We start from the raw sequence: 24,820 nt of genomic DNA on the forward strand, positions 1-24,820 counted from the left end.
TTTTGCAACTGAATTAGAGATCAATTCGATGTTGAATAAAATCTCGAGTGCATGTATCTTGGTATGCGGTGATGCATGCTAAATGCCAGGAGGCCAAGCTTATGATGAAGCAATGTGATCAACCGGCTCGGATCAAGGCGTGCGGCGTTTGTCACAAATGCACCGGACCCAGAGCCCTGTTCTGGGTCTCGGACTGTGAAGCCAGGTTTATGATAGCGGTCCGTAACCGCTGGGCTGTTGTGTACTTTCCATGATGACGCAGTCACGGCAAAAGCCCCCGACTTACCTACTGGCCGGGTAGATCGTGCTAGAGAGAGGTGGGAAGGGTGTCCGTATTCAAGCCCAGGCGGAGGGTTTGGTCAGAGAAACCACATCGACGACAGATATCGCCGACGGGATGGCTTGTTTCTTGCTCAATGTGGGGGTGAGGGGGGAGAGGGTTGTCTAGTGCTATGCCTTCAAAGTTTATAGTATGAAGTGGCTTATGGAGTAAACGAAGTTGGAATCTGCTACGACACACAGTACGTGGGTACAAGAATTTACGGAGCATGTACCTAATTAGAACAAGTCGAAACAAGCTGAGACGTTACAGCTGCTGGCCGCTTGAATCCCCGCCATAGGTAGTTTATTAGCACCCATGGTTCCCAACGTTCGCACCATCCTCGTCAGAACTTCCAGACTCCTTCCTTCGTACCCTCTACAACATACGTGCCGTGCCGTGCCTTACACGAGCTCCCAGCTGCGACGCCATGAAGAAGTTCGGCTTTGGGAGGAAGGGCGGCGGCGATGATGATGACGAAAGCAGCCGCAGCGCCCTCTTCTCCCGCAAGAAGACATCATCGTCGGCCAATCAGCCAGACAATCCCTACGCCAAAGGTGCCGTCCCCGGCGATCCGTACGCAGACAACGCAAAGTACGCCAACGTCGCGTCATATCAGCAGAGTAGTCAAAATGCTAGTAGCTCCCAGCGCCCCGGCATGGGAGGGCAGGCTCTGAGCCACTCTACGGCAGCTCAATCGACCTCCGCCTACGGCAGCCCCGGCGGCTCCAGCGGGGGTGTTAATGGCGAAGACAGCTACGGCAGCTACGGTGCCGATCGATACGGTTCCAACAAAGGATACGGCTCCAACCGCTACGGCGCCAACAGCGGTACCAGCCCAGCGGCTGGGGCCAGAGGTCCCAGTGGATATGGCGGATTTGGCCGCTCCGCCGACAACGCACCCGATGAGAACCGCGACGCCCTCTTCTCCGGTGCCCATGAACGACTCGCTCAGAAGCAGGCCCCTGCCTCCCACGACATTCCCTCCTCTGGCTCTTACGAGCAATCCGGCACTGCTGGGGGATCATATTATGGTTATGGCGAAGAGAGGGAATTGACCGCGGAAGAACAGGAAGAGGCGGATTACCAGGCCATCTTGGCGGAGAAGAGGCAACTACAGCAAGAGAGCTCCTCCTCAGTATCTCGCTCGGTGCAGATGGCACGTCAGGCCAATGAAGTCGGTCAGGCCACACTTGCCCGACTCGGGGCACAGGGCGAGCGGCTCCACAACACCGAGAAGAATCTGGATCTTGCCGCAAACCAGAACAAGATCGCCCAAGATAGGGCCGCGGAGCTCAAGACGTTGAACCGAAGTATGTTCGCCGTCCACGTAGGCAACCCTTTCACCTCGAAGCAGCGCCAGCAGAAGGCCGACGATGAAGTTTTGAATCGTCATCGGTCAGAGCGAGACGAGCGAGAAAGCACCCGGCGAGACGGATTCGCATCCAATCAGCGCATGGAGAACACTTTGCGAGATATCAATTCTGCTGGCCGTCAGCAGCAGCAGCAGGTTCGGAAGAAAGATTACGGCAAGTTCAACCTTGAAGACGAAGAGGGTGCCGATGAGATCGAGGACCAGATCAATGAGGGAATCGACGAGCTCCAGAGCCAGGTTTCGATGATGAACATGGTCGGCCGAGCCATCGGTCGGGAGGTGGATTCACAAAACAAACAGATTGACAGAATTATGACCAAGGTACGATGTCCGGCCACGGCCACCCTAGTCCCCCTTGACGTTGATGGCTAATATGTTCACCCCCAGAGTGACGCGGTTGACGATGCCACCCGAATGAACAGGGAGCGTTTGGCTCGGATCAAGTAAGAGAGCGAGTTCCCTTTGAACGGTGTAGTGGACGTTGGAAAGACTGTATGTCGCTGGTTGCGACATGATGCTGAGAGTCGCATACGCTACCCTGGCCCCAGAAGTTCCATCATTCAGCCAGCCGTTGCTGTTCGGCCATTCATTCCACGTTTCTCTACGGAGTACAGATGCCGGTACTCTGACCGACGAGACGTCATGCCCGCAAGTTCACATTTTTATTGGGGTGTTTAGCTTGGGCACCTAGGTTTGTACCAGGCTAGTATTAGTAGGATCTTTTGTTATTTGCCCGTGTTGCTGCGTTTCCTTGTTTCCATTCAGTACTCGCCTTTTCCTCCCAACCTATCGGGGTAAAGAAGCGCCCGAGGCTTCTACCTATTAGTGCCAAGTACTACTGCTAGCTATACATATTGGTAATCATACACGAGTACCTCCCCGAGGAGAAAATGTTGAAATAAATACAATAGATTGTACTTTGTCACTCGTCGATATCGTACCTGTACCAATAGACAACAATGTAATTAATGGCAAATTCATTCTATCTGGGTCTGATTCTCACGCAGGTAGACTATGTGTGCCAAACACATCTGCCTTCATGTACGCACCCACTTGCGACTGGATGACATACCATGCAAAATGGGCGCGGATGGGGCAGGCATTGCGATGGTCGGATTGTTACGGCACGAAGGGGTTCGCGATGAGGCCCAGATACAAAAATAGACACCGCCGCCGAGAAAAACTCCAGAGAGTACCGCAGGCAAGTTCAGATGCTTCATGGGATTGTTATCACTGCTGCCCCTGTAAGTGTTTATGGGATTGCCAACTCCTTGACACTTATGAGGGGATTTAACATACAATGATCGCTGGGCGCACCACCTACTACCAGTAACCACGGACCATAGCCTAGTTCTGGGTCAGCCGATCAGCAATACTTGGGGTTTCATTGTTTTGGAGTATGATCTTGCCTGTGTCCGGATGGCTTTACCTGCTTGGAATGAACGGGTAGGCCAGTTATACGAAGACTGACTGCAAACTGGGTGAGGCACGAGCCCAAAGGCTGTTGTAGCTTTACGCAGAGTAGTTTGAACTGTAAAACTGATTCGAGTGTCGACTATAATTGCTTCCCCCCTATTAAAGTGTGATCAGTACAAGTAAGTATTCACTACGGAGTATACCTAGGCGTACAAGTAAACTCACCACACCAACTACTAAGTGCATGGCCTGCACGCCTTCGATTATTTTGGTCTTGCTCTTGCTACATGATATATTATAACAGCCTACTAATACGGAGTACATGCACAGTAAGTACGGAGTACGTACGGAGTAATAGTACGGTAGTTATTACAGCAGCTAAGAATATAGAAATTAAGTCATTAGTAGACATTAAAAATACTGCACCTGTTATAATAAATAATAAAATTAAAGGATATTCTATTATTTTTAAATGTTCTCCGAAGTTACGGTAGTCAATTTGCCGAGTTCCTTTATGATTGTTAGCTCATTTACACCTTCGTATTCTCTACAGCAGGCTCCGCTCAAAGAGCCTCAGCATACCCCACCCAATGACCCTCACTAACGAACTAGGCGTACTTGTAATAATAGTTGTAACTTGTTGCACAACCGTGCTGCCACTGCCTAGTGTAGCGCAGACTGATATTTCAACTCCATCCTACTTGTATTTCGGACATCCCCTGAGCACCAGAATAAAACACCGATAATAGTACAAAACGATGCCATCTGCAGGTGTAGAACCACCTGCAAAGAGGCGAAAATGGCAGAAAGACGCCAACATGGTTACCATTGGAGGCAAGGCCTTCTCGCTGGAAGGGTATTTGGATCCAACGTCAAGGTCCGAACCTACTAAGGCTACCACGCTTCCGGAGACATTGGCAACGACGGCAGACGACAAGACGAAATGTTCCGCTCTTTCAGCAGAAAAGAAGTCCGACTCGCGTCCAAGAAAAGACGGTCGAACAGGCGATCGGACTCGTGCACCAAAAATCGTTGCGGAGGATGCTGCCCTGCTCAAGTCACGTCAAGAGCTCCCCATCTGGCATCACCGCTCCGAAATCCAGGCTGCCCTGCGCAATCCCGACTGCAACGTCCTCGTCCTCGTCGGTGAGACTGGCTCCGGTAAGAGTACACAAGTTCCACAGTTCCTCTACCAAGAGTCGTGGTGCCGGCGTCGAAAGGCCAAGCCATCCGGGTCTCAGGACGAAGTGGCCGTTGGCGGAACTATTGCCATAACGCAGCCGAGACGTGTGGCCGCGACGACGTTAGCTCAGAGGGTGTCGCGGGAGGTCGGTACTCCACTAGGCAAGGGGAAGCCAGATGGCTTGGTGGGCTACTCAGTCCGCTTTGATCATGTCGTTCCTCGTGGAACAAAGATCAAGTTCCTCACTGAGGGCACTCTGCTTCAAGAGCTTCTCCGGGACCCACAGCTGCGACAGTATAGTGCCGTAATTGTGGACGAAATTCACGAAAGAAGCCTTGACGTCGACCTCCTTGTCGGTTTCTTAAAGCAGATCCTGACCGACGGTTTTCACGGCCGGGGTGGTATTCCGCTCAAGGTGGTCATCATGAGCGCCACGGCAGATGTCGACGTTATTCGAAAGTTCTTTACCAACCCTCCCGGCTCGGACAACATGTCTGAACGCCTGCAAGTCGTTCGGATCAAGGGGCGTCAGTACCCTGTGGAAATCATGCATGAGCCACGGCCAGTTCCCGACATCCAAGATGCACTCATGAAACGGATCCTCAAGATTCATCTCGAAGAACCTCTTCCCGGTGATATTCTAGCTTTTTTCACAGGCCAGGAAGAGATCGAGTCTGCGCAAAAGTTGATCGAGGAACACGCCCAATCGTTGGCCTCCAACGTGCCCAAAATCAAGGTCTGCCCCTTGTACGGCCAATTGTCGATGGAAGGGCAGCGTGATGCATTCATGCCGGCCGGGGCTCCCTTCACGCGGAAGATTGTCCTCGCCACAAACATTGCCGAAACGTCGGTGACGGTCCCCGGCGTTCGATATGTCGTCGACTGCGGCAAAGCCAAGGTGAAGAAGTACCGGCCGCGACTGGGCATGGAATCACTGTTAGCCACCGTCATCTCGAAGTCATCAGCCTTGCAGCGGTCTGGCCGAGCTGGCCGCGAAGGTCCCGGCAAGTGCTTCCGCCTATACTCCGAGAGCACGTTCGAGTCGTTCCAGGACTCGGATCTGCCTGAAATCCTACGAAGCGACGTCCTCAGTGCCGTCCTTACCATGAAGGCCCGTGGCGTGGGCGACGTTCTATCCTTCCCTCTCATGGACACGCCCGACTCGGATTCCATCGAGAGGGCCCTCTTGCAACTTCACTACTTGGGTGCGCTTAGCGGCGACGGGGCAATCACGCTAGCTGGTGAGACGATGGCAAAATTGCCCATCCCTGCGCCGTACGGTGCCGTACTTCTGGCGGCGGCAAGGCCCGAGTTCGACTGTGTTGTCGAGGCAATCGACATCATCTCTTGCATCACATCAGGTGAGGACATATTCCTCCAGCTTCAATCGGAAGAGGCCCAGGAAGAGGTCGGGGCGTTGCGGAAAGAGATACAGAGGCGAGAGGGCGACATCATCACGTATCTCACGAGCATGCAACGATACACGGGAGAGAATGCGGATAGAAACGAGTGGTGCAAGCGGCTGAGGATGAACATGCGCAACATGAGGCAGGCGCTGAACATTCGAAGGCAGCTTCGAGGCATGTGCCTCAAGGAGAAGCTCTTGACAGGGCCACTACCGGCCGACCCGCAACCATTTACGCCAATCGATCCCGTGAGGGCTGATATCATTGTCAAGTGCTTCATGCGAGGGTTTGGTTTGAAAACGGCGATGCTGGCTCCAGACGGCAGTTACGTCACAGTCCAAGGCAAGCACGTCGTTGCCATTCACCCTGCGAGTGTCCTGCACGGGCAAAAAAAGGAGGCCATCATGTTCCTCGAGCATGTGTTCACCAATAAGAACTACGCGAAGAGGGTGTCTGCCATTCGCGCCAACTGGATTGTGGAGGCGCTGGAGTCGAGATATTAAATGCCGATAGCATAGAGGCGCTTCGCTTTAACCGATGATGCTTTGCGTGATTGCTTCGAGGTTTATGCGAATGCGAGACTCGGATGAGGGCACCGCGGCCAAGCTGGTGGAGCTTGAAATCGTGCATAGGCGACCTTTAGTCAGAATGGCCGCTCCGTTGATGTTGTCGCACCGCCTGCATCAGCTCATAGAGTTGGTGGATCTGTTCATCTGTTTCCACACGTACGTCGAGTCAGAACGACGTCGTCTTGAGATTTGCTTGCCTGAGGCGGGTGAGGCCTACCGCTCATGTTCTGGAGCTTTCCCTCTTCGAGCTTGTCGCCGGCCCACGAGTCTCCTTCGATCTTTTGGGCATACAGCTGCCACTCGGTGAGGAAGCCAATCTGATGGGGGATTTGAACTGGTGGTTAGCGTCTTGAGGCGATACCTGGAAACGAGACTTGCAAAATAAGATATCTCCTCGGCCATCTCATACCAAGTGTGCTGGGTTGCTGATCTTTCGACCAGCCCTAAACTCGGCCTTCACATACTCGTCTCCAAGAACGCGCATGTCGGCAGGTAGATGCTTCCGATGTGCACGGAAAAGTCTCCGGTAGAGAGGTATTGGTGGTAGTAGAGCGGTGGCATCTGGTCGAGTGCCTGTTGGCACGATTTCGGATACCAGCCGGACGAGTGTCGGCCTCATAGCGTGGTGAAGAGGTCACACCTACTGACGAAACTGGGATGTGACTGGTACTGATTTTGCAGATAAATCACTCCATGGAAGTGTGACTTGGTGCCGCCCTCTGGACGCAACCGAAACGGGATTTTCGAGAAGATCGGATGTAGGTTCGATTTTAAGGGATCGTGGTGACAATGGGAATCAAGCCTGGGTGATTATGTTATCTTGGCATATATGTAAGCGTGCGAAAGGTTGAACACTGACACCATATTAAGTACAAGTACATGTATACGGAGCATATACGGAGTATTAGTTTCGTATCGTTTTCGGGATTTTGGTTCATAATCAGTATTAATACTTGCTCGACTAATCTTAAATCAGACAAATATTCAGAAAAAGGATAAAATAAATATACACGAATGGCTAGTATATAATAACAATGAAAACTTATTGAGTAGTAAGTTTACTTGTACAATTGAGATTAGCATATGAAGTAACGGACTGTTAGTGATTTTGCATACTCCGTACGATGTTATTCCGCTGCTCTGTAAGTACGGAGTACTTTGAACATAATTCAACTCATGGTTTTTTTTACTCATAATATATAAGTCTAGGCCCATTCGAGAGTGGCCGGAACAAAAAATACATATGGTTTTAACAACAGCATCAAAATGCATTATTTACTCAAGCAAGCCAAAAATATTTGAATCAACCCGAGGTGGTAGAGGCTAGATTACTTGGCACGTGGGAGAGGTATTCAGTAAAGGCCATTTTTTTCTTTGTTCTACATACTTACAGCTACTACTTGTTCCTACATTCATAGCTAGCACTGGTGCATTTTGCTGTTTGGAGAGCCCAAGGTCGTGATGAACATACGGCAGGCTGTCCGTAGCTACTGCTCTACGTCGAACCCATCCTCTCTTCCATGCTCCTCCAGTGGATGACGGGTCGGGGCTCGAGCATGCTCAACCCACGGGCGAAACTTCTCCGCTCTTCCTCCAGGCTGACTATGGATGGCTGGCGGATGATGATGCTGTCGATGCTGCACCCTTCGGGTGATGGCAACGAGACAGTAGCGGACGAACAGGACGGGATCCGTGAAGGGGTTCCTGATGAGCTGTGCGATTTCCCAGCCGACCTCCTGCTTGCACCCGATGACGGCTGTGCTGCAGCGGGGAGGGGTTGGCAACGCGACGAAGAGGGTGCTGCCATGGTCGTGTCTGTGCAGCACCTAGATGCTGCGTCGAGGCGAGGAAACGGAAGGAGGAGCGGAACAATAAGATGTACGAATTCAAGATTGACAACCTTCTGCAGTGGCACCTGGCTACGCTCTGTTCGGTAGAAGCAGAGAATCAACGGAGCATGTAGTAGGTAGTCCTTGCTTGGCATATATTTGCAAACAGTTTCGTCCGAGGGTGTGTAAGGTTGACGGGGCAGGGGAACTCCTCCGCGGCATGAACGATGATGACGCTGCCGAGTGCAATATATATCTAGGCTCTTGCACGGTAGGTTGGCACCAGGGGCGTTGTTAACTCGGAACGAATGCTGGCGGCGTGGGCGATTCATCGACCTGGGAAGCAAGCAATTTCGCAACAAGCATCATGGGTACTCCAGAAACGAACGTACGTCATACACCTATAGGTACGTCAGTCAATGCAAGGCAACCGGCGATGGACGGAATGAGAACGCTGCCTCTCAACCGATGGACGGATGCATGGAACGGCGGCAGCATCAGGTTGGGAATGGTTGTGTATGGGAAGGACAGGCTTCTCCGTCCCGTTGCCGCTGGCATTAACTTGTAACGAACACCTGACCCCTCCTCGACGACAGGTGCAAGCGCGATCCGAGTCGGTCAAGAGCGCTAAATGGTTTAGTAGGTGCTGGGCCGGTACCTGCGACCAAAGTAATCGATTCAAGGGGAAATTGTCGACATTTACTATACCTAGATGGACATTATTCTTCCATTTTCTGGAACCTGTTCGATGCCGAGAATGATGCAGGGGACGGGAGAGGGAACCTCGCTTCTCCCCGCCGTTTCATCATCGTCCCTCTCGATCCAACGATCGATCCATCTCACAGATCCCTCGCTGAATAGTTTCTCTTCCATTGATTGACACCGCCGCCGCCGCCTGATCTCATTTGCTTCGAGCTTCGTTTCCTGCGTCTCGACAACCAAAATCCTCGGTCAGCCGCCTCCAGGTCAGGCAGGGTATCATCTGCCATTTCCGGTTTCCTCGAGCAAAACGGTCAGCAGTAAGCAGTATGGATCGCGTCAAGTTCATGAGCCCTCCTTGGTTTCACCTATTTCGAAACAACAGTGGGGGGGGGCCCTGACGACTCTCCCCAGACAGCAGACGCTAGACCATCCCGCCCCCCCCCCCCCAAAAAAAAACCGACGACATGCGCCAACCGCCGTCTGCGACTCCGCTACCGCTTCCGCTGCCTCCGCCCTCCCCCGCGTTGAAACGCTGCGCCTGTTGCCAACTGCTGCGCGCTGCGCTGCAGCAAAACTTCGCGACGAGTCGTCCCTCGAGGCCATGCCTTTGACTTGAATAGGCCGACGAGATGGCCAACGGAACGCAGTTGCGACACACATGCAACATGCAACGTCCTTGCCGGTACGTACGCCTTCCCAACTGCCATCCACGTCCTTCATGCCATCTGTCCAGCGAATCGGTCCATTCCCAGCCGCGGCTTAACTGGCATGTCACCAAGCTCGCTCGACATGGAAAATCCACCCTCGGCACACTCGCAGTCGAGGTATTTTCGCTTCTCGTACGCCATTCCGTGAGAATGCACCGTTCCATCAAAACCTAGGTATATACATGTGCCCGTGTCAAACTGTGCCTGTGCCCCCTCCATGCTTGGAGTGGAAGAACCGAAACTCCGCGCTAGCCGTATGCTGCATCTGCAATGTCGATGAAGCAGCACAAGTGCCATCCTTTCCTCTCCACCCGACTCATGCTCCATTCCCGCTGCCCACTCTCGTATGCGTGTGCTCTCTCGGCCCGGCACCAGTCATCCCCACCTGCCGGCTGCACCTGTGGACGAAATTTCGCACCGCGTCACACGGGGTCCCTGTGGTGGTGCGTGCCCCCTTCTGACTTCGGTAGCGTCGCGTCGTCCTGCGTGCTCACCCACACGGAGTCGCCCAGCAGCAAGTCACCCGCTTGCGTTGGGCCGACGATGGCCTCCGTCCGGCTGCTGTCTTGCCGCGAGCTCGACCCCTGGTCCTCCGGCTCGTACAGCTCGAAACTGAAGCCCAACTTCGTCTCCTGCCGCGACGACAAGGCAGGTCCCGAAGACGGGGGACTGCTGAGCGGATGGTCGCTTGATCCAGCGGCATGTGCCACATCCGTCGAGAGGCTCGTCGTCGGTCCCGGACCCGCGCCGCCCTCACCCGCGCCGCCCTCGCCCACGCCGAGGTGCGTCCACCGAGCCACCGATCCCTCGTCGGGCTTGAACGACCTGCTTCCGTCAAATCGGCCGTCCTCGTTCCCGTCCTCGTTTATCAGGATTTCCGGGATCGACAGCCTCGGGTCGGCGACAGACTGGGATGCTCGCTTCGCTTCCATATGTCGTTTGAACTGTCTCGACCAATACCTACGCCGTTGTCCAGTCAGCCTCGCCTTTCTGGGAACCTTGCTTCCATCGTGGGCACTTACAGCGTGTCAAAAAACCCCTGAACCACCTTGCGACGGATCTCCTCATCCACCCTCTGGAGTCTAGCTCGACGCCTCAAAAACTCCTCCAGCCTGCGGGGGAAGCGCATGTCAGCCTGTCTGCATCGTCTTCGTCAAGGAGGCAGGCAAAAACTTACTTGAGACTCTTGTTGTCGTTGATGATGTTGTAGTGCGCAAGAATCATCAAAACGTCGGTGAAGGCGATGCCCTTGTCCGGATCGGCCGACACCAAGACCTCGCCGAAGAAGACTTTGAATCGCCTGCGCTGCTCCTGGATCTTTTTGACATCCAAAAGCGCCAGCCGCCGATTGAGCTTGTCCAGGTCAACTTCGCCAGCTCCGCTCGCCGTCGAGACGGACAGGTGGCGCGATGACCGCCGGTCGTTCCTCACGTCTTCGAGGATCTGCCGCACCGAGTCCTCCGGTTGATATATTCGCATCTGAAAGACGCCCGACAGTTCCCCGAGCAGTCGAGGGAACGCTTCCTTGGTGATGAAGCCCGTGCCGGCCGGGTCCACGCTCCGCCACGCCTCCTTGAACCGGCGAATCTCGTCTCTGTCCACGGCGGACGTGCCGCTGGATCGCTGGTAGACGTAGCTGAAACTCTCGTATATGAGGGACACGAAGAGGTTGACGAAAATGTACATGCTCAGAATGTTCCACGCCACGAAGAGAAAACGAGCCCATGGCTTGCTGCCGCAGTCGCTGTAGAAAAATATGGCTTCGTCCACGCACATTGGGGGCTCAATCCCGGCGTAGTCTTCCATGATTTGATTCCATCCTTCGCCGAGGCTCATTCGAAATAGCAGGATGAGTGCCTTGGGTACGCTGCGGAAGTTGAGATTGTTCGTCTCGTTCCCCCCGAACCGCGTGAGGCTGAAAGCTTGCGTCAGGGCGATAGCGAAGACGAGAAAGAGCACTAGCCAGGTCGCTAGCAAGTTGCCGATGACCGGCAGGCTGGCTGCGGCCGTCTTGAACAGCTGATCCAAGGCGTCGTTGCGCGGGATCACAAGCAGCACGATCGCGACGAGGAAAAACTTGTGCAGCTGCACGTACGTGTCCGCTCTGGTGTCCGCAATCAGCAATGCCACTGTCGTGATGAATGCTCCGCACACGGTGACCAGGGAATAGACATCCCAGGAGCTCCGTCGAAAGCGTGTCCAGCCGAGGCCACTAATTCGTATGGCGATATTGGCCAGGTAGACGAGGATGAAGAGCAGGAAGACCACTTCGCGCGTCCGCGTCCACCACATAGGCTCCGAGCTAAACTCGGCCACCAGCAGCAGCAGGTGAAGGACCAGCACGACGGTAACGGATTGATACCAAATCCCTCGTTTTTCAATCGCTCGCTTGTGGCACCACTTCTTCCATCCCTTTTCGCTCACATTGTACGAGCTTTTCGACGGCGAGATGTGACGCAGGAGTTTCCGTAGCTCGAGCCAAGCCCGTTGCTCAGCCGTGAGATATGCGACACCTGTCTGTTCCGTGTAGTTTCTCATGAAAACCGAGATGAAGAGAGTGAGGATGAAGACAGTCGCGAGGAGGTTGAAGGCGACGAAAAATAGAGCGTTGCCCTGGGCGGCGAGATCCTGAGGTTGTTGCCCCCGCCCCACGATGGCCTGAGCCGCAAAAGACACATCGATCCACCCTTCTTGGCTCACGATTTGAAACAGAGTGAAGAGAGAGGATCCAAAATCGTCAAAGTTGAAATAGGGATTCGACGCCACTCGCGGTGCCAACATTGGCCAATCTGCGCTGAATGGGGAGCTGCCATACTCCCCAAAGCAACCGTTGAGGGAAGTCATGTTGTTGGAATCGTTGCACGACACCATCAACCCGTTGAACAGATTCAGACCGTAGATGGCGAAAGGTATCAGAAGAGAGAGCGAGATAAAGGCCGCCTGGTTTGCCTGTTAGTATGGACGCGATTGGCAGTGGAGCCCATGGGAGACCTTGTATGCACTTACCCCCAAAAGCTTCCACCATCCGGCAATGATGAGGGAGTGGAAGGTATCCATGGCACTGTCGCTCACGTTGAGAAGACGCAAGGCTCTCAGGGCTTTGAACGCGCCTAATGCCCGCGATATAGCACCGTCGTTGACGAGGAGAGTGATGACGTTGATCCATAGGGTCACCAGGACAACACCATCCATGATGCCCCATGAACTTCGGAGATATGCATTCGGCGTCCAGATAAGCCCATCCGCAATCGCCTTGATGCCCGCTTCAATGGTGAACACCAGAGCGAATGCCAGATCCGTCCAGACGTACCAGTTATAAAGATTGTCTGGGTGCCCCTCCTTGTACTCTTTTTGGTATAATGGCGTGACCACACAAGCCAAGATGACCATGGCCACCACCACGGCGTAGACGAAAGCCGAGAACGCATACCACGCAAACTTGTTGGGCTCCACGCCATCAAACCTCTCGATCCCCCTGGCAGGGCCCACCAGTCTTTGACATAAGCGTCGTATGGGATCGGTTGGGGGGAAGATGTACAGCGAATGGTTGTACCTCGGGTGGCGAGCCAAATACTCTCGTTGCGCTTTCCGACGGGCAGAGGTTGCCGAGACGGCTTGGCGAGCCATCTGACGCGGATCAAGGGTGTCGGTCGGACCGTCAAAGCGGATGTTCGAGTAGAATGGGTTGGGCTCCTCTCTCTTTCGGTGGACAAACTTGCCAGATATTCTCGATAAGAACCCGGGCTTCACATCGGCTCCAAACAGTGCCGTGGCGCTCCTTGGAGGTATAACCCTCTTTCCTCCGTGATATTGGATGGGTCCGGTTGAGTCGTCATCGAGGAAGTCACGAACAACGGCGTCTTTGAGAAGCATCTCCATCATCGCGGGGCCATAGTCGAGTGGATCCTTCTTTCGCCGGGATCTTCCGAGGCTGAAGATCGTGGACAGGGCCAGGTTGCTCGACGTATGGCCCAGTTCCTTTCGCTGAAGGAAGGTCTTCACTTGTTCCAGACGCTTCTCGTCCTCCGAGACGTCAAAGTTTTCCTGGATAACCGCAATGAACATGTTCACTAGAATGAAGAATGAGAGTATGAACCAGCCGATCAGGAACACGCTGCCAATCCATGCCGTGTTGAGCGTCACCGTGTAGGAGGTGACGGTGTACAGGATATCAGTCCAGTTCTCGCTCGAAAGGATCTGATACATGCCGAGAAATGAGTTATAAATTGTGAAGAATGAAGTGCGTTTCAGCTTGCCACTGTCATCGTGAACTGGAATCTCGCCTCTGAAAAGCTGTGCTGCAAATATGGCAACGAGAAGCGTCATCAAGAAGACGAACAACATCAGGTTGGCAATACCCGCAGCATTCCCGAGCACGAGGAGGATGAGCTTTCGTGTGACTGGAATTGCCAGCACAACCCTGTACACCCGGACGATTTGGAAAACGGTGAGCCACGGATAGGACGGCGAGTATCGGATGGGTGGGATCAGGATGATGGTCGTCACAAGCGCCAGGAAGAGATCAAAAATGTTGCGCCAGCTGCGGTGGAACCCATGCCAGTTGGCAGCGATGCGAATGATAATCTCTATGTCCAAGGCAATGGTGACTGTCACTTCAGCCATGTTGATAAATGTCTCGCGAGACTGCGACATCCGGGCGCTGCGAAAGGCCTGGCAGAGCAGCCCAAAGGTAATGACGAACACCCACAATATCGACGTCTTGTCATACAGCTGCTGCAGCTTCGACGGGTTGCGCGAACGTGCCTCTGGAATATCCTGCACGAACGGCTCAGGATCCGCCGTGAAGGCGCTTGACTTGCTCTCCTCGCGGATGACTTGGAAGGAGGACGTGATGACGGCAATCAAGAGGTTTGTTAGCCAAAGGAGCATGATCATGATGCCGGCCGCAAAGAACAGAGCGGCCAGCACGTAGTCCGATCCCATTGTGTAATACATGAGATCCGTGAAGGTGTTTGCGCTCATGATGACAAACACCAGCTCAAGGGAATGAAAAATGTTGTCAAAGTTGACCGTGTTGTTGAAGGGACTTTTCTGCTCGAGGCAGATGGAGCCACGCGGACATATGAACCCTTTGCCGTCTGATGTTCCATTGATAAGGCCATCCAGCGAGCCAGGGGTGCCGAATTTCATCCAAGGCATCGTGCTACCGGTGAAATTATCCAGGTAGCCACCGCAAAATTGCATTTCGTTCGTATACGAAGCGGAGAGATCCATGGGGCGTAACGGATCCAACCAAACGCATTGCCGGCTTAAGCTTGATTTGAAGCTCTGCAGCCCAATGATTGCAAACAGCAACCAGAAGAAACCGATGAGGAAGCCGACTCGGACAAGTAAAGGGGCAGCTTTCTTTAGGCTCCTCAGGATAATCTGCAAACAGCATGTTAGCCACACGACAGGGGCAACCCACCTGGAATTAATATATCGACTCACCGCCGTTCCGTTCGTGATTGCCAACAGTCGCAGGATGCGTAGACAGCTAAGCATCCTGAATACATACACATGATGTCTATGCTCAAGCCCAGTGATGCCCAGGGCAAACGCAATCCAATACGAGAGAACTGCTACAAAATCTAGGCGGTTGAACGAGTGCCTCAAGAAGGCGCGCCGGGCAAGCTGAAATCGTTGCTGTTCTTCCAGCGTGTCTGGCAATTCTTGCTGCCCAGGCAGAATTGTCGAGAATGAGCGAGCTAGGGCGGATTGTGCGGTGAACGCCGGTCGTCCACCCTTGACCGACTCCCCTGGCCCAGGCTGGAAAATTGCCCTGTACTGATCCGTAATGGCAGCTCGGATTCCTTTCTTCCTATCAATAGTGCTGTACTCGGGAGCGTTGAGGACAAACCCCGACACGATGATGCGCGCAACAAGCTCGAGGGTGAAGATGATGAATAGCCCAAGCAGGATCCAATCAATCACCTTCGTGCCCCATTTTTCAGGGCGACCGTTGCCGACGGTGAAGACGTTGGGAGCTGACTCGACGACCAGCAAGATTGTCTGCAGGACAATGAGAAGAAGAATGACAGGTTCAGTGTAGGGATTGACCAGAGCATCACACAGGAACAGCCGAACACGACTTTGAGGAGAAAATATTCCAAGAGTTCGGCCTTTCAAGGGAGAGGGGCGTGATCCGCTCGGGAGCACCAGCTGGTCAAACTGACTTACGCCAGCGGACTTCTCCATGGCGGGCTGCTGCGCCTGTGGCGTATAGGAAGCATTGCCCAGCACCGACAAAACAGGGTTTCGATCGCGGTCGCTTTCGGAGATCCGAGGGGAGCGCGTTTCGTGACGAGATGCTCGCTGGTTCATGACTTCGCTCTCGCCGGTGATATTGACCACACGCTGCGACATGGCCCGCACGATGGACCCGGCTCGTTGCAGAGCTCCGGCCGCCGAGGGAGAACGGGAGATCTGATATTCGTTGGGATTCAGAGACATCCCATAGCTGCGTAAACGCGTAGACCCAGCAGCAGACTCAAGGCCATGGCCGAGTGATTTTGCCGCGTGATCTCCCGATATGCCAGTGTCCATGTCCGATACAGTCTGGAAACTGTCACTTTTCCGGAATCCTTCCAGCTCGACGCCGAGAGCGCCTGACATGGGCTGCGCTCCCGCGGTGAGCGGGACTCTGTCGGATTCTGCATAGTCTCGATGGGAGGACTCCTCTGCAAACAGTGATGATGCTCTGTAGAATGTATTGACAGGGGCAGACTCGTGGTGTTTGTCGCGTGCAGTGGATTGCCGGAGGTCGGGTGGAAGGGCCGACTGCAACGCCGTGGGGTGTATCGGTGACTCTGGATTGCCTCCGTCATTGGGGTTTGAGGGTGAACAATACCAAGATGTCGAAATGTTGTCCGTATTGGCAAACGGCGCGCCATCAGCCTGTCTGCCACTGCCAGTTCCCGCAAGCATGTCCCGCAGTGGGATGGACTGTCGACGCCGGTCCTGACCACGGTCGGGGAGATGCGAAGACATGGGCACCACAAAGACACCACGGCGAAGATTCGCAAACGGGGGTCTTGCCGAGGAGGAGGAAGCTTGACCTCAGTGTTGGGGGTGCTAGCGAGCGGACGATCTGATGAGAGTTGAAATCATTGTCGAAATTCAGAAGACCGCTAAAGTGGAGAGAAACAAAGCACTTGACGTCGGGGATGTAGTGTCAATCTCGTGAGTCAACCGATGTGACCGGCTAAGCTCACCTGCAAATGCAACGAACTAAGAGAAATGCTTGACTATTGCGTGTGATGATGATGTGGTATTAGCATGACGGTGTCCCCTTGTAAACCTGCAAGCTTCCAGTGTAATTCTAGGTACTGATGGTTTTCGAACTTGGCGCGACTAACGAAGCCCAAACTTCAGGACTCCAGATTCTGAGACGGTGGCCGAGAAAGGCGTGTACTTAGCTAAGGTGCCGTCATGTGAAAGTTGCAATAACACAGTGATTTCATGCATTATCTTTTTTTTTATTCATATTATAAATTATAAATATTCCCAATCAAGTTATAGTACTTCAGTGAGAAATGCACCATGTATTCACAATACAAAAGGCAACGTAATACTAAATAAATATCTTAATTATATGTAGAGACTTTATTAATGATTTGCTCTAGATGCAGCTACAACAAAATTCTAATAATGCTTTATTATGAATGATTATGAATTAAAGGACTTATGGTCCAATGACTTATCACTAGAAGATAATAATAATAATATAAGTGCATACTATGTAGACTTTTCCTCTTCATGCAAGATCCAAGAGGGAACATCATACAACGCTCTTTCTCCCTCCTTGTATAATACTCTGACGTAAGCTTGTATCTAAGATATCTTGAACTTAGTTAAAAAAAGTATCGAATATAAATACGCTTATCATATAGAAGAAAGTGAAGCTAACTTAGTATTCTGTTCATTATATTCATGACATTGACTGATCGGTAGAATATAATTGCTCCAAGAATGGCTATTAAACGTACATATTACTCGTTGCTACCCTGCTGTACTGTACTGTACATAAAACCGTACACCAGTCAGTACCTAGCAGGTAGGGTAGGTGAGAAAAAGGCCAACCAGACGCCGCTCCATGATTCCAGCCAATGCGCTACGAGCGAAAATGAGCGAAAATGACACGGAAGGACGAGTGTGTGTTTCGCAAGTCCGATCCCGCTTTGGCCCGATAAGATCCACTGCATCAGGTACGTACATTATGCTTCCCACGGAGTTTCCGATCCGTCCGCGTGGCTGCGTAGTGACATCCCGGATTTGGCACGCCTTGAGGAAGGGGCAGCCGACAGGTACCCTGGTAGCCCAGGCATCACGGCAGTAGTATAAGTACAGATGCTTAGAATCTTTCCATCTCGACACTGGAGAGCGTTCCATACTCTCGACCAAGTCCATCACGTGGCAGTTATTCCCCCATCACTTCGTACTATGATATCTATCGCTGTCCGCACTCGATCACCGGCATCGCGGCCGGCTGCCCACCTTGCTCGGGCATCCATCGTGGTGGCCAGCTCTCGGTGTAGTATCATTCCCATCCCGAGAACTGGTTACTGTGCGGCCACGTCCACTGAACAAGGCCACCTCACTGCCTCGACACGGCTCTTCTCGACGACAGCCGTATCTAGGCTTCGCGATTTCTTCCCCGCCAGCGACACGCCTCATATCCAAAAGACAAAGGCCGCCTGGCCGCATCATGGCTACACCATGGACGAGATGGCAGCGGTGGTGCCAGCGCACCGAGCACCTCGAACTGTCGGCGACTGGGTGGCCTGGAAGATTGTGCGTTTTGCACGCTACTGGATGGACCTGGCCACGGGCATGGACCGCAAGCAGCAGGTTGACAAGAAGAATCCGACGACGGCCGTCGAGGCCGAGAAGCCGTTGACAGAAGCGCAGTGGGTATGCCTCACCACAGGCCGAAAAGAATATTACTTGCCCTCTACTTGCCCTCTGGCTAATCTTTCGTAGCTCATTCGATTCGTCTTCCTGGAAAGTATCGCCGGCGTACCAGGTATGGTTGGCGGCATGCTGCGTCACCTCAACAGCCTGCGACGAATGAAGCGAGACAATGGCTGGATCGAGACGCTACTCGAGGAGAGCTACAACGAGCGCATGCATCTCTTGACATTCATGAAGATGTGTGAGCCTGGCTGGTTCATGAAGCTGATGATCATCGGTGCCCAAGGCGTCTTCTTCAACAGCATCTTCATCGTCTACCTTATTCGGCCGAAGATCGTCCACCGATTCGTTGGTTACCTCGAGGAGGAAGCAGTACATACCTACACCAGAGCCATCTACGAAATCGAGCAAGGCCATCTTCCTCGGTGGTCGGACCCCAAGTTTCGCATCCCCGACATTGCTGTGGAGGTGAGACCGTCCGGGACAAGCACTCCGACAAGCGAAATCATGTCATGCTAATAATGCCGTGACAGTATTGGAACATGCCTGAGGACCACCGCACCATGAAGGATCTCATTCTCTACATCCGAGCTGATGAGGCCGGTCACCGCGGCGTCAACCATACGCTCGGAAACCTGAACCAAAGCGAAGACCCGAACCCCTTCGTCAGCACGTTCAAGGATCGCGACGTGCCCAAGCCGAGCTTGAAGCCCGCAGGATATGAGCGTTCCGAGGTCATCTAACCCCCCCCCCCTCTGGGCTTCTTCGTCTTTTTTCTCTACTTCAGCAATTTCTTTTCATCTTCCTCCGATAAGGTGCAAGGAATCACTGTGACGGTTTGTTTAGCGGGTTGGGCCATCGATAGACGGACAAGGGAGTATGCGGCGTGCGGAGTACGAGAGGTGGTGTTTATTCTCTCCTCATCCCAAACGATGCAAGTGCAGTACATACTGCTGAGTAGATACGACAGAAAACCAGCTGCATTTTCAGGATGACTGGTGTTGCCAAGCCGTCCTACATGGCTGGCGTATAGATGTCGTTGGTTGGTGCGGCGCTGAGCCTCTCATACAAGGTTAAACTTTGATGGAATTTGCGTTGCTGTATTACGGAGTACGGAGTTCAAGTGTACGGAGTGCAAAGCAAGTGCTCCGTATCCGTACAGTACTTGCTCAAGGGTTTGAAGTAAGTAAACGTTTGCGTACAGTAATACTGCCTGCCAGGTAGTACATACAAGTACTCCGTGCTTTCCTTAGACGTACACACTGTATCCTGCTTAAGTAATGTGGCTCCGTACTTGAGTAGTACTGTACATGTAAGTAGGTACATAGTGCGAAGGCATCTGGTCGCTTCGCTACTAAGCTTGCTGCAAGGACGTGTACCGATCCGGCCATGGGAGCTTCCCAAGTGTACAGTACTCTGTAGTATTTCGTACCGCATGGACAAATCTACGACACCCTTGTCTGCAGCGCATGATGCGTCATGCAATCAGTGCATCAATGGCAAGGCATTCTTTCTCGATCGAGGACAAGTCAATTATTACTCGTAATACAGCTCGGATTGCACATCCAACAGAGGCACCGGCGGGGCCCGGATCCTCTCGACGCGGCTTTGCCCGAATGGTCCACCAAGAATCATTTCGCGTGGGAAGGGCAGGAGCAACTCCGTCGCAGCTCCGCCTTGGCAGGGTGCTAGCATCCTACTTGGAGTGACGATGATGCTGACAAAAGTGTTGTCGATGGGACCCAACCAAGTAATCGTTGTACATGTATTACTCCGTAGTTGGCCAGCCGCTGATTGTCAGCCTTGACTCAGTGTACATGTACTGTACAGTATTCCCTGTGCCTGCTGCGAGCAGTGCAGGGACGAACTGATACCCACGGTACTAGTACTCAGGAAGTAAGTACATCGCAAGTTGTTGGTTTTGCACTCCGTACTCCGTCATACAGCTGGTAAAGTGTGTCCTCACAATGAAGAAGGTATTATAGGGCTAGTGGTACTGGCTGGCACCTAGCACCAATCGCATGTGCGGTGTACACCCACTCACACAAGGGGGAATGGAGAGGAGGAAACGGACAACACGCGAACTACTGAACACATGTACTTTGTTGTACTTAAGTAGCTGCCGCACAGAGTACAGTACGACTGCGGCGTACAGCATCTGTACCTATGTTAGTGTTGTAGCAGCATCGAGTAGCACGCGAGTACATGTCCAGACACACAACCTAAATGTATCTTCTGTGCAGTAAACATGTAAACACCTTTGCTGAGTACCTCTTATGTTGAAAGAGCATTCCGTCTCCGTTTGAGGAACGAGCACGAGTGTTCACAACCGCCAAGTGCTAGGTAACAGTACCTGTACCACCACTTTAGTACTTAAGTACTCCGCACTACCCCGTATACAAGTACTTGCGTGTACATGTATGTACAAGTACAGTACTTGTAACTTTGTGGTATGGATATTTAGTACAGTATTTCCTTCTCTCATCCTCGAAAGCCAACTCCAGTACGAGTACTTACTCCGTACCAATTTGGCTCATCCGTGCTCGTATTGCCCGACGGTACAAGGTACCTCCTGGTACAGAGCACAAGTAATAAGTATTCACCAATTTCCGAGAACTAACCAACTATTACTACGAAGGTACCTAGTACTAAAGTACCTACCACATTCAACTGTACTGTGCTGTGTGTGTTGAATACTTACTATCGTACTACTTAAGAAATAGACACCGTAATCGGGCTACAGGTACCACTTACCACGTCGGGTACAATATTTGGACTGCATGCGCCTAGTACGGAGTGTTCTATACGAGCCAGCAGGCAACCAAGCCAGCACATCTATCAACCTCTCACGAACACCCCCTCATTTTTACCCACTACAAGTACACACACCACACCTACCTACTTACTTATTAACACCTGCTACCTGTCTTTGTACATACTGCCAGTTCATCCATACGGTACAGTGTCACGTCACACCAAGTCACACCCGTCATCCAAACTCTCACCAACTGGCCAACCAGCCCTACCTTCAGCCACGCGTCTCCCGCCCTCTTCACCCAGCTCATCTCATCCATCCGACCAACCAAGCGTCCATTTTCCATCCAGCTACTCCGTACTGCTGGTCTACTGCTGTGCCTCTGTGGCCGCGACATCGCCACCTCCCCGCTTGAGCTTGACCGGCGCCTTTGCAACACGTCTCACCTCACTTGCCTTCCTCGAGTGGGAAAGACGGCAGCCTAGTGTCGTTCTTCATCTCATCCCTTGCTTATTGCGCTTCGCTCTCCGCCCGCGAGACGAGACGAGACGACATATTGCAAGCATCAGCGCTGCGCGCACGTACACCCATATCTGTCACCAAGCCTGACAGACCTGTGAGCCATCTGAAACAAAGCTCGAGATATTACCACCTACCCCATTTGCTGCCGAGTTCATAGTCGCACCCCGTCCGGGACGGTCAGCCCCCCCCCTTGCTCGGTACATCGAATCCCACGTCTGGTACACAACCCTTTCGGCAACACTCCTGGGCTGCCCGAAAGCTGCCTTGAGAAAATCTGCCCAACGATAGTGCTGCGACGACGCCCCCCCGCGTCATGGATCAACAGACACATCACCGTCGGTTGCCCTCGTCCTCGGCTGACGAGTCAAATCAGCGGCTCGATATAAACGAGTCTTCGCAGCACGAGGTGCCTCCCGGCACCTATGGTGCAGATGCATCCTCCAGCGGCCTAGGACTCGGCTTGGATCAGCAGCCGCAACCGTCGCCGCAGCAGCAGCAGGTTTCCTTTGTGAGCGCCGCAAGCTTCGACTCGCTCGCCAGTGAGCCCAACTTCCTTCACCCGCACCAACCCCCGCACAACACGTTCGGCCAGTCTAGCATCTCTGATCCAGCGGTGCTCTTCGACCCCAGCTCACCCTTTGGGCAGCCCGGTGCTGGCGCCGACGCTGCCGCCGCCGGCCTATCCTTCCCCTCCCAGTCCCAGCCCACCACGTACATGGACGAAGGTGACTTCTCTCTCTTCCCATCCCTAAACCAGGGAGATCAGTTCAACCAACCCCTATTCGTGCACCCAAGCCTCGGTTCCAGCGTGACCAACATGGCCTCGTCCCAGTCGCACCAATCCCCCCCGACAAATCTCCTACATGACAGCCGCCACTCAAGTTCTGCTCGGCATTCGTCTTCCTTCAGCAGCCACAACACTCTGTCGCCGGTTGGGACCCACTCCCGACAGGTCTCTCTTGGCCCCGAAGCCGCCCTCCTCCCCAACCAGCTGGGCGACTGGTCCCAGCCTCAGTTTCAGGGACATAGGCGAAGCCCTTCGGAGTTGTCGGATGTTTCATCCGTCTCCCCGTCTCCGAACCTCGTCGGCGCCGACTCGTTCGACGATCGCCACGGCGGTCATTCCCCCCTGCAGAGACCGTCCGATGCCAGCCTCTATCAAGAAGTTCTCGGCATCGGCGCCTTCAGCATCGGCGACAACCAGGGACGAAGCCCTTCCCTCAGCCCGGCCATCAGTCCCCGCATGGACCCGCGGCAGATTCCCGAGCTGCACCAACCAGGTTTCGGCCTTGTCCCTCCGGGAGGCTATAGGCCGTACTCCGGCATGCACCCAACGGCCGACTCGTTCCCCTCCCTGCACGGCTCCGGCCCCGGCCCCGGCCCAGGGGACATCCCTCAGATGGCTCCTCCGTCCATCAACATCGACTTTGCGCCTAGCAACGCAAAAGCCGGCGTGTTCGAGCCGGCCAAATCACACCTGGACCAGGACTCGCTGACACCGCCGGAAAGAGGTACGTCCAACGAGAAGGAAGTGGAGGAGGATGGTGTGCGTGCAGGATTGCCTTGAAGCTGATATTGCAATAGGCAGGCTCAAGTCTCGTCCTCGTTCGGTGACGGACCCTTTTCATCCTGGCGGATCCAGCGTCGGCCGGCCGAGCAGCTCGAGCAGCTTGTCGCCCATCTCTGGCTCGTCTCTGTCCCCGCGATCTGGCGCAGCTCGCTCGCTCTCGCCCCTCGATCGACAGTCCACGGCATCTCCTCGCGGGAGGAGGCAGTCGACATCGGCCGTGCCGAATAACGTGATTGCCTTGCGACTTGCGGATCCGGAATATCAGAACAACCAAGACCTTGGCGCGTCCAAGCGAGCGCAGAAACACCCGGCGACGTTTCAATGCACCCTGTGTCCCAAGAGATTCACGAGAGCGTACAATTTGCGCTCTCATCTGAGGACCCACACGGACGAGAGGCCCTTCGTTTGCACCGTTTGCGGGAAAGCGTTTGCTCGGCAGCACGACCGGAAACGACACGAAAGCCTGCACTCGGGCGAGAAGAAGTTTGTGTGCAAGGGCGATCTGAAGGTGGCCGGCCAGTGGGGTTGCGGTCGACGATTTGCTCGCGCCGACGCGCTCGGCCGACATTTCCGATCCGAAGCCGGCCGCATCTGCATCAAGCCGCTTCTCGACGAAGAAATGATGGAGCGGCAACCGCAGTGGCAGGAACAACGGATGCAGCACAGCATGGGCCAGAACATGGCGGCGCCGCAAGCCGTCGGCATGGACTCCGCGCCCGGATATCATCCGATGAATACGTACGCGCTGCCTGCCGCCTTGCTGGCCCAGTATCCGGCGCTGGCGCAGATGAATTGGTCCCAACCTGAGGCCGCCGGCGGGATGGATGATGACATGAGCGGCCGGTCATCGTTCGACGCCAGCGACTATGACGATGGTGACGACGGTGGCTACGCCAGCGGTCCCGCCGTTGGGTACTAGATCGAGATGGAGACGGCAAGAAGCAGAATATTTATGCAGGAAACTGTCGAAATCTGGATCATGCAAGTCTCCGGTGATACAAGGGACTCTTGTATATAAGAAACTTACGTAGCAAGCTTGCGCTTCGACAACCTGGCAGGAGTACTTTCCTTTCACTTGCACTTGCAGACGAGCAATCCACACCATGCGAACAATGAACAGCCGACTTTCGAGCACCTTTCCATTCACTCCATATGCGCATGAACAGACTCACTGAATCGGTAAGCAAACCTAGCGGATACCGTGATGATGCTGCTCTATGCTATGCCCGATTACGATCAAGCAGTGACGATGCAGCTGTTGCACCCATGGCCCTGCGTGCGCCGATGATGGAGCTGAGGGGTTTGCAACACGACAACGTTCATGGTACGGATACTGTTCAAGGAAACCTGGCTCGCTCGCTCGCTCCTTTGCACAGGTCCCCCCCGAGTGACAAATGCTGACCATAAACGCGATCCTCCCAGTGCCGCGTCTGGGGGGTGAGAGACATGACGTACCCCATCTCATCTTGGTCCGTACACCGTCATGCCCAGGGCGATGCGGTGGAGTGGTCGACTGCGGACTGCGGCCACCCCGCACGCGACCCGTCCGATCTC

At 53.7% G+C, this 24,820-nt stretch overlaps 6 protein-coding genes across 6 annotated transcripts; 4 read left to right on the forward strand and 2 right to left on the reverse strand.

The window, feature by feature from the left end:
* Window positions 1-749: 749 nt before the first annotated feature.
* On the forward strand, window positions 750-2,066 carry DCS_07907 (plasma membrane SNARE protein; the record flags this gene model as incomplete). Its single annotated transcript, XM_040805190.1, has 1 exon — window positions 750-2,066. The coding sequence occupies one exon, from the start codon at window positions 750-752 to the stop codon at window positions 2,064-2,066; it is 1,317 nt and encodes a 438-aa protein (XP_040655294.1).
* A 1,802-nt stretch (window positions 2,067-3,868) lies between these two features.
* Window positions 3,869-6,202, forward strand: DCS_07908 (Helicase; the record flags this gene model as incomplete). The annotated part of the gene is made up of 1 exon (XM_040805191.1): window positions 3,869-6,202. The coding sequence occupies one exon, from the start codon at window positions 3,869-3,871 to the stop codon at window positions 6,200-6,202; it is 2,334 nt and encodes a 777-aa protein (XP_040655295.1).
* Window positions 6,203-6,342: 140 nt separating this feature from the next.
* DCS_07909 (uncharacterized protein) lies at window positions 6,343-6,887 on the reverse strand (the record flags this gene model as incomplete). Its single annotated transcript, XM_040805192.1, has 3 exons — window positions 6,343-6,377; window positions 6,429-6,585; window positions 6,678-6,887. 3 exons carry the CDS (start codon window positions 6,885-6,887, stop codon window positions 6,343-6,345), a joined length of 402 nt encoding a protein of 133 aa, XP_040655296.1.
* Window positions 6,888-9,928: 3,041 nt separating this feature from the next.
* DCS_07910 (cation channel family protein) lies at window positions 9,929-16,433 on the reverse strand (the record flags this gene model as incomplete). Its single annotated transcript, XM_040805193.1, has 5 exons — window positions 9,929-10,466; window positions 10,529-10,618; window positions 10,684-12,446; window positions 12,513-14,894; window positions 14,958-16,433. The coding sequence occupies 5 exons, from the start codon at window positions 16,431-16,433 to the stop codon at window positions 9,929-9,931; spliced, it is 6,249 nt and encodes a 2,082-aa protein (XP_040655297.1).
* A 1,515-nt stretch (window positions 16,434-17,948) lies between these two features.
* On the forward strand, window positions 17,949-19,162 carry DCS_07911 (Alternative oxidase; the record flags this gene model as incomplete). The annotated part of the gene is made up of 3 exons (XM_040805194.1): window positions 17,949-18,419; window positions 18,489-18,887; window positions 18,953-19,162. The coding sequence occupies 3 exons, from the start codon at window positions 17,949-17,951 to the stop codon at window positions 19,160-19,162; spliced, it is 1,080 nt and encodes a 359-aa protein (XP_040655298.1).
* Window positions 19,163-22,009: 2,847 nt separating this feature from the next.
* DCS_07912 (C2H2 type zinc finger domain-containing protein) lies at window positions 22,010-24,185 on the forward strand (the record flags this gene model as incomplete). Its single annotated transcript, XM_040805195.1, has 2 exons — window positions 22,010-23,207; window positions 23,281-24,185. 2 exons carry the CDS (start codon window positions 22,010-22,012, stop codon window positions 24,183-24,185), a joined length of 2,103 nt encoding a protein of 700 aa, XP_040655299.1.
* Window positions 24,186-24,820: the final 635 nt, after the last annotated feature.

This window comes from Drechmeria coniospora, chromosome 03 (genome assembly GCF_001625195.1).
Source record: "Drechmeria coniospora strain ARSEF 6962 chromosome 03, whole genome shotgun sequence".
Lineage (NCBI taxonomy): Eukaryota > Fungi > Ascomycota > Sordariomycetes > Hypocreales > Ophiocordycipitaceae > Drechmeria > Drechmeria coniospora.